Source organism: Pomacea canaliculata, linkage group LG8 (genome assembly GCF_003073045.1).
Source record: "Pomacea canaliculata isolate SZHN2017 linkage group LG8, ASM307304v1, whole genome shotgun sequence".
Taxonomy (NCBI): Eukaryota; Metazoa; Mollusca; class Gastropoda; order Architaenioglossa; family Ampullariidae; genus Pomacea; species Pomacea canaliculata.
Window position 1 is genome coordinate 28,954,791 of NC_037597.1, and position 12,338 is coordinate 28,967,128.

Sequence of the window (12,338 nt, forward strand, 5' to 3'; positions counted from 1 at the left end):
ATAGTAATAGTTTGAGAGAAAATTATGTTTTTGCTATAGAAGCAGTGAGTGAGGAAATGCGAGTTTGCTGCAGTAGTCGTTTGCTATAGTAGATGGTACAGTCAATTCTGCTTACTACATGAATGTCAGTGGTTTTTACAAAAAAAGCCACTTTTGGATTAGTTCTCAAATATGTATGACTGCTAAGAAACTCATTAAATTCATCAGGTATAACAGTACTTGCTGATACTGAAAGAAGAATCAAAGCATTTAATAATAATATTCATTTGAAAGTGCCTCAGACATTAGCTCCAAATCTTCTACATGGAACACAAAACCAGCAACTGTACATAGCTTGAGGGACACCAGAAAACCCACTTCACAACAACCCACTTCACAACAGTGAAGTGGAACAGGCCACCCTGCTTTGGCGATGTCACCCCATGCAACATTGTCTAAAACCGTTCTTTAGAACACCGTGGAAAGAGGTGGACAGAGGAAGAACTGCAAGACTCACATGAAGCAGTGGACTGGTCACTCCATGTAGAAGCTGCACAGCACCAACCCAAGTAGCAAACCTTGTCAGTTGCTGAATTTAGTTGGGTTCCACAACTGTCAGTTTTGGGTGGGGTAGGAAGGAGAGATCCTTCCAAGGACTGGTACTGGAGAGTCAGTGGACTGGCAGGCCAGCTTATCTAGTGATCAGCTAGTACCACTCGAAGAGAGTTGATGATGTGAATGTGACTGGAAATCTCCCACCCCTACTGTCACTTACACTTTTGTTTTGAGCATGCAAGTCTTTAACCATCAACATTCTCACACAGAAAAAGGTTAAATCTGTGACATAATATTTATGTAACATGGGTTGAACCATTTAACACATTTTCGGCTCTCTTGATAGTGACTATCAAATGAGTGTATCAATAGTCACAGCCTTCAGAACTACATGTATCAACATTTTAAATTATAGTTATAGTCTTTCTGTACATGCTGATGTTTGAAGGGTTAAACTAAAGCGGTTTATGTATTTGATTCTAGGATTCAGTATTTGTAAAAATCACCAAATCTGGTCATGTAAAAAATGCACAATGGTAGCAAGACAGTGGGTCCCGTCTGCTATTATAGGTGCTAGGCAACCTCCCAGTAAATTGCCAGTGTCTATTAACTGACATACTAACACTTAAACATGCCAAAAGATAAACTCTTAATAACAGGTTCCCAAAGATTCCTCGGCAAGTAAGAAAATCTCATGGTACAAACATCACCTTTTCTACTCAGATAAATGTAAAATAAATAAATTCTGTCATGTAACACACACCACATTTATCAGTGCTGCTGTCAACAGTTCTGGCCATCTGTTTCTTTTGACTGTGTACATTTACTTCGACATCTGCTTGATACATTAATGCCTTAAGTCGGCTGATTTTGAATTATACACAGCACATAAAACAAGTATACTTAAACAAGCACAAAGTCAAATACAGCTACTTAGCATAAACTCTATTAAAACAAATTCTCTGTTTTAAAGGCTTTTATTAAAAGTATTATCAATGCTTGTGATTCCTAAATTTGCTTGTACTTTATTAAATTTATTATTATCTAAACAACTGTAGACCATTAGTATTTAAACTATCAAACCAAAAGGGTCTGGCAATATTAAATAATTGTTTACAATTTGGTTACGAAATTTACAGGCTAGAAGCCTCTGCCAATATTTAAAAGTGTGTTAACCTTGTGCCCAACTCCCTCATGGTTATCAAAGTGTGAAATACACTTTCTCAGTAATGTCAGCTGGACCGATCCCAGCAGTGTGACTGTGTAACATCATTAGGGCATAAAAGTGGCTAGTTGACTGCCATGGATTGCTAAATGATTTTGAGTTCCAAATCACTTGAAATATCACTTGGTATTATCAGTGGTGGCACTAGATCCCCTTGTGAGTGCCATCTTCTCCCACCTCCCGGGTCACACACACGTGCGCAATTCTCATCTTCAACATTTTACGAGCATTCTTTAATAAACCTCGTCTCTTGGTCTTCATAAAATAAAGCCCCTTAAAGTATCTGCCAGTATCACTTCTTCTTCCTGTTCCTAATCCCCCCGCCCCCCAGTGGAGCATAGAGGCTTAACTACACCGGCCATTGGATCCAGTTCTGTGTGTCCATTTCCAGTAGGGACCATGTCATGCCAGCTGCCTCCGTCTCGTTGTGGACTTATCTCCTTCATGTCTGCCTGGGTCTCCCAACCCTGCGCCTCCCCTGTGGGCTCCAGCCCAAAGCTTGTCTCACTAACCAGTATCAGTTAAGGTATTTTATTTAGTTCCTTTTGAACCAATACAACAGAGTGAGATGAAGGCATCATCTTTCTTTTTGTATTATTTGGCAGAAGATGCTTTTCCTTTGATGCAAAGAAGTTGATGGAAGGTAATTTTCTGGAAGATTTTTACTACAATTTAGGATAATAATATCCATTTTGTAGATAATTTTGATGCCTGTGTAACACAGCCACTCCCTTTGTACTATCCAGCCACTTCCACCATAACTCATGGCTACGTCCACTTCCAGCATTAATTGATCCCCGGCACTTGGCGCCCTTCAGTTTTTACTAGTAAATCATGGCAAAGCAAAAGCCTCTCCAACCTACAAACCTCCATTTCCAGGATTAAACTAGCTGCCTGGTGCTCATCGCCCTTTATTTTTTACTAGCAATTCATGGCATAGCAGATGCATCTCCAACCTACAAACCACCAGAAAATCACTGTATAGCACACATCTTAACCTACAAATCATCACCAAACTGTGGTATATCAGACATCACCAACCTACAAATCATCAACAAATTATGAGACAGCAAACATCTCCATCCTACATATCGCCAGCAAAGTATGGTATACACACATATCAACCAACAAGTCATCAGCAAATTGTATTATAGCAGACATCTCAAACTACAGATCATCAGAAAATTGTGGTGGTGTAGTAAAATCTGAACCTACAAATCATCAGCATATTGAAGTATAGCAGACATCTCCCACCTGCAAATTACCTATAACAGAAATCCTCCACAAGCACTTTGTCACACTGCTGACATCTTCTGCCGGTGTATTACTACATGGCTCAATCACAGTAAGATGGCTCATTATACACAAAGTTCTCTTTAAGAGTTACTCCTTAGTTTCTTGATGCTAAACACCTCCTGTAATATGTTACAACACCGCTTCCTGCATATGCTACATTTCTTGTATTTACATCAGTTGTTTTTCTCACCGATGTTTACTTTTAAAACACTGTCATCAGGGATCCAAGTCACTCCATGCAGTATGCCACAACAGACAATGAAAATTGTCAGGTCTGGAAATCACAGGGGATCAAAACGACTCCTGGCAGCACGCCAGAAAGAGGCTACAGATGCAGCAGCAGAGGTGACGAGGCCACTAGCAGTGGACTGTGTCTCCGCAAGCATGTGACCAGCATAGGTAGCAGTGTTCACTGTCCAAGAGAAGGCAACTCCTCCACATGTTGGAACCTTTATCTCTGGTAAGTTTCTATCGACACGAACCCAGTCCACTTCATCCACAGCTTCATTTTCTGCTGTCCATCCTTCATCTTCACTATCATCAGAGATGCTGACATCCGCAACAGCACGAACCAAACAACACTCCTGTACATAAGGCAGATCTCTGAAAAAATACCAATATTTTGCAAACATTGTGAAACATAGCAATAGTTCATAAGCAATAGGTAAATCTCTGTAAATACAGCAATCTTATTAATAAGATTGGTAATATAAGTGTGGTAATGTGTGTGTGGCTAGCAGGTAGTGATTGAAATATAATTTAATCCATACTTTATGTTCAATCCTTGCCAAATCTGGCATCTTAAAACAGTGCTGAAAAGTGCATGCCTGAAATGCTTCCTAGACTGGTATGTGTTGACACAAAATAAGGCCAATGATGGCTGCCTACTAAGCATACCTGCCCAAGTGAGGAGCTTTAAAGAGAGCTAGAATGTTGTGCACTGTGAGACGTAGTGACAGCTGTCTAGCATCCACGCCTTGGGATAAGCATAGTGCCAACACATTACAGTTGAGGCGACTGACAGCACTGTGTAACTGTCTTTCGCTGAGTTCTCCTCCACAGAACTTGCTGTGAAATATTGAATATATTAACAGACTGGTAAAACAATGCACAACCACAAAACAATCACAGATTAAATTTAGATTTATATACACGAGAACACATGCACACACATGTAATCTTAGAACATAAAGAAGCTGAAACAAGCCAACCTAAAACAAAGGCGACGAGGCAGAAAGACTTGAAGAATATCTGCAGCTGTCATAGTGAACTGTGTCAAGTGACTGAGTGCTGTCAACACAGCATTGGAAGGATTTTCCCAGGGCCTTTTCTCATTCTCCTGCTCCTCACAACCAAGCATGCTCTGGGATCCTGGCAGAGAGAGACATCATTCCTTACTTAAAGACAGTTAGTGTGACACAGCGAGAGATGTCATTCCTTACTAACAGACAGCCAGAGTGACAGATATATATATCATTCCTCACTTACAGACAGCCAGTGTGGCATAGGTGAGCGCTGGGTTTTTCAGAACACATACTACAGTATGAAAAGCTTGGTGATATGGAGATACTACAACTGTTACACTACTGTTACTTCTTGGCGAGCATAAATCAACACTGGGGTATCAGCATAAGCGCCATGTAGGAAGCTGACACTGTGTATAGTAATTACTTACCATTCTATGACGTATGTACCAAGTGGGGCAGATTATTTTCTATTCTATAATGTATCTACTGATACATATCTACTGGAGGAAATTACTATTCTATAATGTATCCATTGAATGACTTACCATTCTATAAAGTATCTATCGAGTGGAGTGGATTACTATTTTATAATGTAACTATTACTATGTATTACTATTTTACAAGTAACTATTTTTCAATTCACTGAGTGTAGATTACTGTAATAAATCCACCAAGTGGAAGAAGATTACTTACTATCCTATAATGAATCGATTATTTAGTATTTTATAGTAAATCCACTAATTACTTCATATTCTACAATGAATTCCCCACCTTAATCCACATTACCTTTATCAGCACATATTTCATGGACCTGGACTACCAGGATACTGTCTGATGACATCACAACCTTTTTAAAATACATCAAGCTGAAACTTAAATCTCTGTCAAGTCTAAATGACACATATGGCCCATAAATAGCACATGTAGCCCACTGGGTTATATGCTTAGTATTGTAAGAGATAACATAATCACATGATGACATCTCAATCTTTTTAAAATACATCATGCTGAAACGCTCCATATGGCCAATGACAGACATGGCCCATAAATAGCAAAAGTGACTGACTGGGTTATATGGCTGGTATTTAAAGAGAAGACATAACCACACACACTTACAGACAGCCAGAGATAATGGAGATGTCAAAACAAACCACAGCCAAAATAAGTAAACTGCGACTGGTCACTCTGTTATGACAATGTCATGCTTGGTATGATAATGTCATGCTCGCAAGCAAAAAAAATAGTTATAATAATGCTGATGATAACAATACCTATGCTTTTTTTATGGAAAAGTGTGTGTAAAGCAGGCTAATAGTGGCTTTCATAAGATAATTTACAGATGATTATGTTTGAAAACATATCAGGTTTGACTACAGTTTCAGGAACCATTGATAATTTCTGACAAAATACAAACTCAGAACAAAGAGCTACCTTTGCTGATGGCAGCTGAGTAATCACCATTGCCAGGAACTGTTGACTCCACAATTTTGAAGGCAGTATTGCCCTCATGGTCAGTTAAAACCCAGTGTCCACTCAGGTAAGCTGTCTGACATGCCTCCTTTAGGGCTGTTACTGTACTTTGTGCCAGACCCTCACTGTCTCTGGAGTTTAGACATAAAAAAATCCACTCACTATATAGTTGCCTTATTTCTGCAAAGATGCAAACACGTGTAAAAAAGTAATCATACCCTAATGTCCCAGCACTTTTTACCTCTTTTGATTACAAATATTATGTAATGTTTATAAAAAATGTTATGAACTGTTGTTGTAATTCTGAGATTGCCATTTATACTGTGTTGGCACACATCTTCTGATCCTAATTTTTATAATAATAATAATGGGTACTTATAATGCGCAGCATCACAACCAAGATAGATGGCATTCTGTGCGCAGACCAGTCATAATAAATGGAAGATAACAGCCAGTGGACAGTAAGGTACATATAGACACATTGAACAACATAAAGATGAGGTACAAGAGTAGAGCGTAAAGCAGTGGATGAAGGTATGAAAGGATGTCAGTGTAAGATGGAGTCGTTACGTGATGGTTAGAATGACAGACAGTACTGCCAGGGAGTAAAGAATAGTAATTCAGGGACAGTACTTTGTGAACAGATATGCGGCGAATGTGATGAGGAAGACAGTTCCAGTGCTTAGCAGCACAGAGGGAGGACGTCCGTTGTCCATATGTGACTGTCTTTGTGAGAGGGAGGATAGAATGTGGGAGTCTGATGAGGAGTGAAGGTTTTGGGCAGGAGTGTGGACAGACAAGATTTCAGTAAAGTAGGGGGGAGGAGGAGCCTTCAAAGAATCCATAGCATAGAGTTGAAAGCTTGTAGTCTATTCTAGCTTTAACTGGTAGCCAATGAAGAGAGTGAAGAAGTGTGATTCTTTTTGTTGCTGTTCTTTTTTGTTCATATAAATATTTTTCATATCAGAAACTGTTTCTTCTTTACATAATCTGCTTTGATGCAAAAGCAAAATTTCTAGCTTAAGACTGCAATGTCTAAACACAACATAGGACTGTTACACATATATATTACAAGTGAAATGTCTCTACATACAGGCCCAGACTCGAGGCAAAAACTGGAGTAATCTCTTGCATAGGAAAGATGCAGTCTACCAATTCATGCATTGCTCGCTTCCGTTCCGCACACAGCACCTCCGACTCTTTCTCATGCTGGTTTCTCCTATTTTGCAAGTCCTGGCAGGCAACCTTCAAAGTCCTGTTTGCTTTGCTGGTCCTCTGCTTAAATTGCTGGACCCTTTCAGATTTTTGCTCCCGTTCTCGACATCGCCGCTTAAACTCTTTTTTGTCTGTACAAGAGAAGGTTAATGACACACTGAGAGGACAGGAAGGTAAACTGAAAGAAATAAACAACAAAGGGTGTTTATAGGTGTTGATACTGTCATCGAAAGTAAAACTGAAGCATATTTATGAATAGTGACATCTTATACATCAGTGTGGAGTAATCCTGGTCGGTTGTATCAAAGATAAACATACTGTCCTGATCATGAGCATCTATAATGTGTGCCTGTAATTTACTTTATGTATGAGTGAGTGTATGTTGTAGAAGTAAGCATGTCTGTTATATGTAAATGTGGGTGCATGGTTGTTAATGATTTAGTCTATGTATGATTTATGTAAAGCACTATGAGAAAATTGTTGGAAAGCTATAAATCCTCAATATTATTATTATCATCAACAGAACCATTCTCTGCTTCAAATATTATCAGGGCTAAAGTTCTTAAAAGAAACAGTTCCACTCTAATCTTCTACTAACAACAGCAATAACTTGCTGAGGAGAAGAAAAGATATTTCAATTTGTCAAAATAGTTATTGGACACTATGCAGTCTACTAGCCAGCCTCATGGCTAACTCAACTCATTGCATTCTTCTGATTGTCACCTCACTCCTCCAAAGCCACATATCCACTATCCACTCCTCAGTTCAACTCCACCTGGAAGCCACTCGGGTAACCTGCTGGTCCCAAGCCTGGATAAAGGAGGAGGGTTGGGCTAGCAACCCCACCCTGTAAAAAAAGTAAATGCTACAGAAACCGCAAGCACGATAACTGCACATCTGGAGCCTGGACAGGAAGATCCCTCTTCGGAGGGGCTTATGACACGTGCTGGTGAAAGCCCTCGGGAAGCCAGTCCACAGAGAGGCAGAGACAGCTGGCATGACATGGTCCCAACTGGAAAGGGATGCCCAGAACCGGGTCTGATGGTGGGGTGTGGTTGCGGCCCTATGCTCCACTGGGGGCGAATAGGAACAAGACAAGACAGACTCCTCAGTTCATTTCCATGTCCTAATGGTGTGTGTACAACCCCCATGCTGCTCTGCCTTGTCATGACCTTTCCAAATGGGTCAGCTGACTTTGGAAGTAACAAGGGGTCAAGCAGACAATAGCAGGATGGCTCAAGATTGGTTATTATGTATGCAAAACTCGAGGTGAGTGAAAAGACAGCAAGTACCTTTAAAAAAATAATGAAAGAAAGCCGAACCAAACCTAATAATATCACCAGGGTGTTACATAAAAATATAATCCTAACCCTTACTGAGGTACCAACAATCCCATGTATGAGAAGGTGTAGGTGTTCGTGTGTGTTGAATGTCTGGAATGGTAGTATGTCTGCCCATTATTTTGTATATATATATATGCTCATATTATGTTTGTATACATGGTTGGGTTGGTGAGCAAAAGAAAACTGTCTGTCTTGAACTTTCTCAGACAATAAAGTTTGATTTGATTTGAATCCAAGTTACATATAAAGAAAATGACAATTTTTTAACACACAACCATAGTTCTGTTATCAGCTGTCTAAATTTGTAGCTGCTATAGATTTTGTGTAAAAGTAGGCAGGCCTACAATTGATCAAAATGAAAGACAAACGTGTTAAATATCCGAAAGGAGACCTGGCAGTCAAGTGACTATAATGGATGTAATTTAGAAAAAAACTGCACCTCAGCTCCTCTGGGTAAAGAATCATCTGCATTCTGCATCCAAGTAAACTACAAAGATGAGCATGAATATGAACAACTGTAGATTTAAAAGGACTTGCAGATTTGTGGTAATATTTTGTAGATGTAAGGATTAGTAAAGACTACAGGATGAATATAAGGATGAATATAAGGATTTATAAGGCTTTACCAGGAAAGTCTAAATGTTAGGACTCGTGTGGTTACTATGAACCCTATGTGCATACAGTGCTTTCAGCCAAGCTTTGGTGTTAGATGAATGCACAGTATTATCATATTATATATAGTGTTTATATAAAAAAAACAGTTACACTGTTGGTTTTTGGTGAGTGCAGAGCTGATGGCTGATTTCAGCAGCTTGATTCGCTGTCTGCATCCTTCCACCTCCTCCTGCTGTGAACACACATATAACAGACAAATATATCAGATATACACATGCACATGAAGCAGATTGCTTACCATTCTATAAAGTATTTATCGAGTGGAGTGGATTACTATTTTATAATGCATCCACCAAGTAACTATTTTTCAATCCACTGAGTGGAGTAGATTACTATAATGAATCCACCAAGTGGAAGATTACTTACTATCCTATAATGAATCGATTATTTAGTATTCCATAGTAAATCCACTGATTACTTAATATTCCATAATGAATTCACCACCTTAATCCACATTACCTTTATCAGCACATATTTCATGGACCTGGACTACCAGGACACTGTCTGATGACATCACAACCTTTTTAAAATACATCAAGCTGAAACTTAAATCTCTGTCAATTTCTTGTTTGACATTTTGCTAATGCATGTTCCTCCCCCTACCCCCCAAAAAATGATTACTACTGTAGCTATACATATAATAAAAAGGTATGGAATGGTGTCACACTCATCAATATTTCATGAACTCATTGAGATCACTTCCATGTAAAGCAGTGTGTGTCACTGATTAGACAATGCCTCATCAGCATATGCTCACTGCTCTTGCTCTAGCTGCAGCCTTCCACCAGATTAACTATGTGCATTAATCATGCTTTTAAAAAATAAAATACAATGAGATGTTTGTCTCTTCATCTAACAGGCTGAGGGGATCAGCTCTAATTGATTTTGTTTTGTGGTCGTTCTTTGATTTGGATAAAAGTGTTGGAACTTTATGTTTACATATGCTTCTGATGCATTTTTCTTCCTCTTCTGGTTTGCAACAGGATTGTATATAATGTTATTTGAAGTGCGAACTGTTTGGATCTATTGGCTGGATTTCACTTCGCCGTATTTCACTCGCTTCAGCAGCAACCTTGAACTACAGTGAATAAATTGAAGTGATGATCACCCTTTTACAGTTTCATATGATAACATTTCTTCATATTCTCAAGATTACTCAATATCTTCCCACTATTCTCCTGATGTCACTAACCTTATTCTCTAGCGTCGTTACCATTAAATCTATAGCGATTGCCTTTTACTGCTGGAATGCAGAGAGTCCTTGCGTTGTTCTTCATTCTACATCTTTGTTATTATTTTGTTAACTTGTTCTACATCTTGGTCACTATTTTGTGATCTTGTTCAGTGCAGTGAATCCCCCTTCGGCTGAGATATTGCGCTGGATAAATTCCCACTTAATATATTAGATTTCTAAGAATGTTTGGTAACAAATATGTTTGACTTGGGTTGGCCTTTAATAAGAATTCAGTGTCCAGATTCAGTGATAGGGAATTAAAAATGGAAGACAAACTGGAAAAACTAGATCATATAAGAAATAGACATGAGCTACCAAAAATGATGAAACGCTTACTTTGACCTGAATTGCTTCCTGCTTGGACACACTCTCCTTAATTCTGGAACATATAATTTAACATATTAGAATGTTTACTAGACAAACTGATCTAGCCGTTTCGTGCTCAACCCAATGACAATTTATATCTCGGCCACCCTCCCTGACATTACAAAGTATGTATCTGATCTCTTAGCCAGTCCTAAGGACTATCTTTTTTTACAGGGAAACTATTTTCCTTTATTTTGTTACATGAAACATCATTTTCTCCCATTCAAATCTATATCTTGTATAGAGTGGGCATCCTAAGCCCAGGTTACTCAATGTCTTCTGAAGAGGACAAAAACCGACCACCTGTTCAGTTGTTTAAGCCTTTCTAACGTAACTTTCATGAAACTTTTCTGTATTTAAATAACACGTGATGTGGAACCCATACAGACAAGCGTACTGTACAACATAATTTTTAGTCGCCGTCATCTGTCCCTTAGTACTTGATAAAAAGTTTGCTTTAATATCAAAACAAAATTAAACTTTGTAAAGATTGGAAACCTTTAAAATGCGTAGGTAAAATGGCGAAACAAATGAACAGCAAAGTTAAAAATAGTTCACAACTTTCTCTTTCTTCGTACCTCTCGGCAAGTAGTTGTCTCTCTTTGTTCCGCAAATCAAATCTTTGACGAACATCAATGTACCTGAAAACAAGATAAGTTCGAATACAAATATTTATTACAAGGAGCAAAAGTTACATCAATGTAAATGATCACTGCCCGAATAAACTCTCATTTGAACGTTACAAAGTGCTGTCACTAACGTCGGTCATCTTTGTGTACTACCTCTCTGGCACGGTTGCTTTAGAATGAATAAACAACCCGCTGTTTGTACAACTACTGCAGTAGAAAGGACCGCCCGTTCCAGCACACAACGGACATCGCTCCACTGCAACCTGCAGAACTTCTTCACTACCAAACAAGGATGAAAACTCAAATTCCAACGGCGGTAATTCTTCTTGGCAGGCCCAGTCAGCCATGACACAGCGCCAGTACTCTTGTTTACTTCCGGGTATTGTGGGATAGGCAGTCGATGGATGGTCAACATCACGCGCAGCGCTGAATTCTCTTGAATTCTGAGTCATTTATTAAAATGCCATTCAATATATAAGTTTTAAGTAAGCATAATATATTCTTTCCGGTAGCTCTGGACAAAAATAAAGAATCAACAAGAAAAAAAGAATATTTTGCGTATTTATCATGCATGCGAAACGTATCGTCTGCTATTTCGGAATCGGAACCACTGCGCTTTAAATATTGGTATGAAACTTATTCTAGATTGGAGGGTTTACAACAAGATTAAACTACTGATCATTATCAGGTTTTAGGACAATAAGCCCAGAACGGGATGTCCTGCTGGCAAACTCCAAGTACATTGTCTGCTGCTTCTTATAATAGATGTTATCTAGACTTGATACGTTTGTCGCTGGCAGTAAAAAGCGCTAGATTTGACCAGAAGTCAATTAGAGATCGCAGAACCTAGAGCGAAGAACAAGAAGAACCATCAGAACTATAATTGTTGGTCTACAACTGCTTGAAAGGGGTCCGCCCCAAAAACGCTGATAATGACCGTGCTGGGAATTGTCTCCCTTACGTAGGCTATGTACTTTTCTATACCGAAATAAACAGATCCTTGATTTAACCTTTGGTCATTTTTCTTTCATTATCACACAAATTAATTACTTGAAATTCTCACGCATATAATGATCAAGGTTATCTTCTTTTGTTTTCCGGTCT

The 12,338-nt window shown here is 38.8% G+C and overlaps 1 protein-coding gene across 3 annotated transcripts; it reads right to left on the reverse strand.

The window, feature by feature from the left end:
* Positions 1-815: 815 nt before the first annotated feature.
* LOC112571307 (beclin 1-associated autophagy-related key regulator-like) lies at positions 816-12,236 on the reverse strand. 3 transcript variants are annotated; one of them, XM_025250210.1, is made up of 10 exons: positions 12,081-12,216; positions 11,388-11,677; positions 11,184-11,246; positions 10,576-10,618; positions 9,096-9,177; positions 6,866-7,118; positions 5,734-5,903; positions 4,267-4,426; positions 3,953-4,123; positions 816-3,658 (listed from the first exon to the last, which is right to left on the reverse strand). In XM_025250210.1, the coding sequence occupies exons 2-10, from the start codon at positions 11,579-11,581 to the stop codon at positions 3,337-3,339; spliced, it is 1,458 nt and encodes a 485-aa protein (XP_025105995.1). In that variant the 5' UTR covers positions 11,582-11,677; positions 12,081-12,216; the 3' UTR covers positions 816-3,336. The 3 variants fall into 3 exon arrangements, with proteins under 3 accessions (XP_025105995.1, XP_025105994.1, XP_025105996.1); XM_025250209.1 differs by having other exon boundaries at positions 11,388-12,231; XM_025250211.1 differs by having other exon boundaries at positions 3,369-3,639; positions 11,388-12,236.
* Positions 12,237-12,338: the final 102 nt, after the last annotated feature.

Bases quoted from the DNA above. Each gene is read 5' to 3' on its own strand.
- LOC112571307 (XM_025250209.1), bottom strand. From the start codon at position 11,686: ATGACTCAGAATTCAAGAGAATTCAGCGCTGCGCGTGATGTTGACCAT. The intron at 10,619-11,183 runs GTACGAAGAAAG...TATATGTTCCAG, and splicing joins AGACAACTACTTGCCGAGAG to AATTAAGGAGAGTGTGTCCA. The intron at 7,119-9,095 runs GTAACTGTTTTT...TCTCTTGTACAG, and splicing joins ACTCACCAAAAACCAACAGT to ACAAAAAAGAGTTTAAGCGG.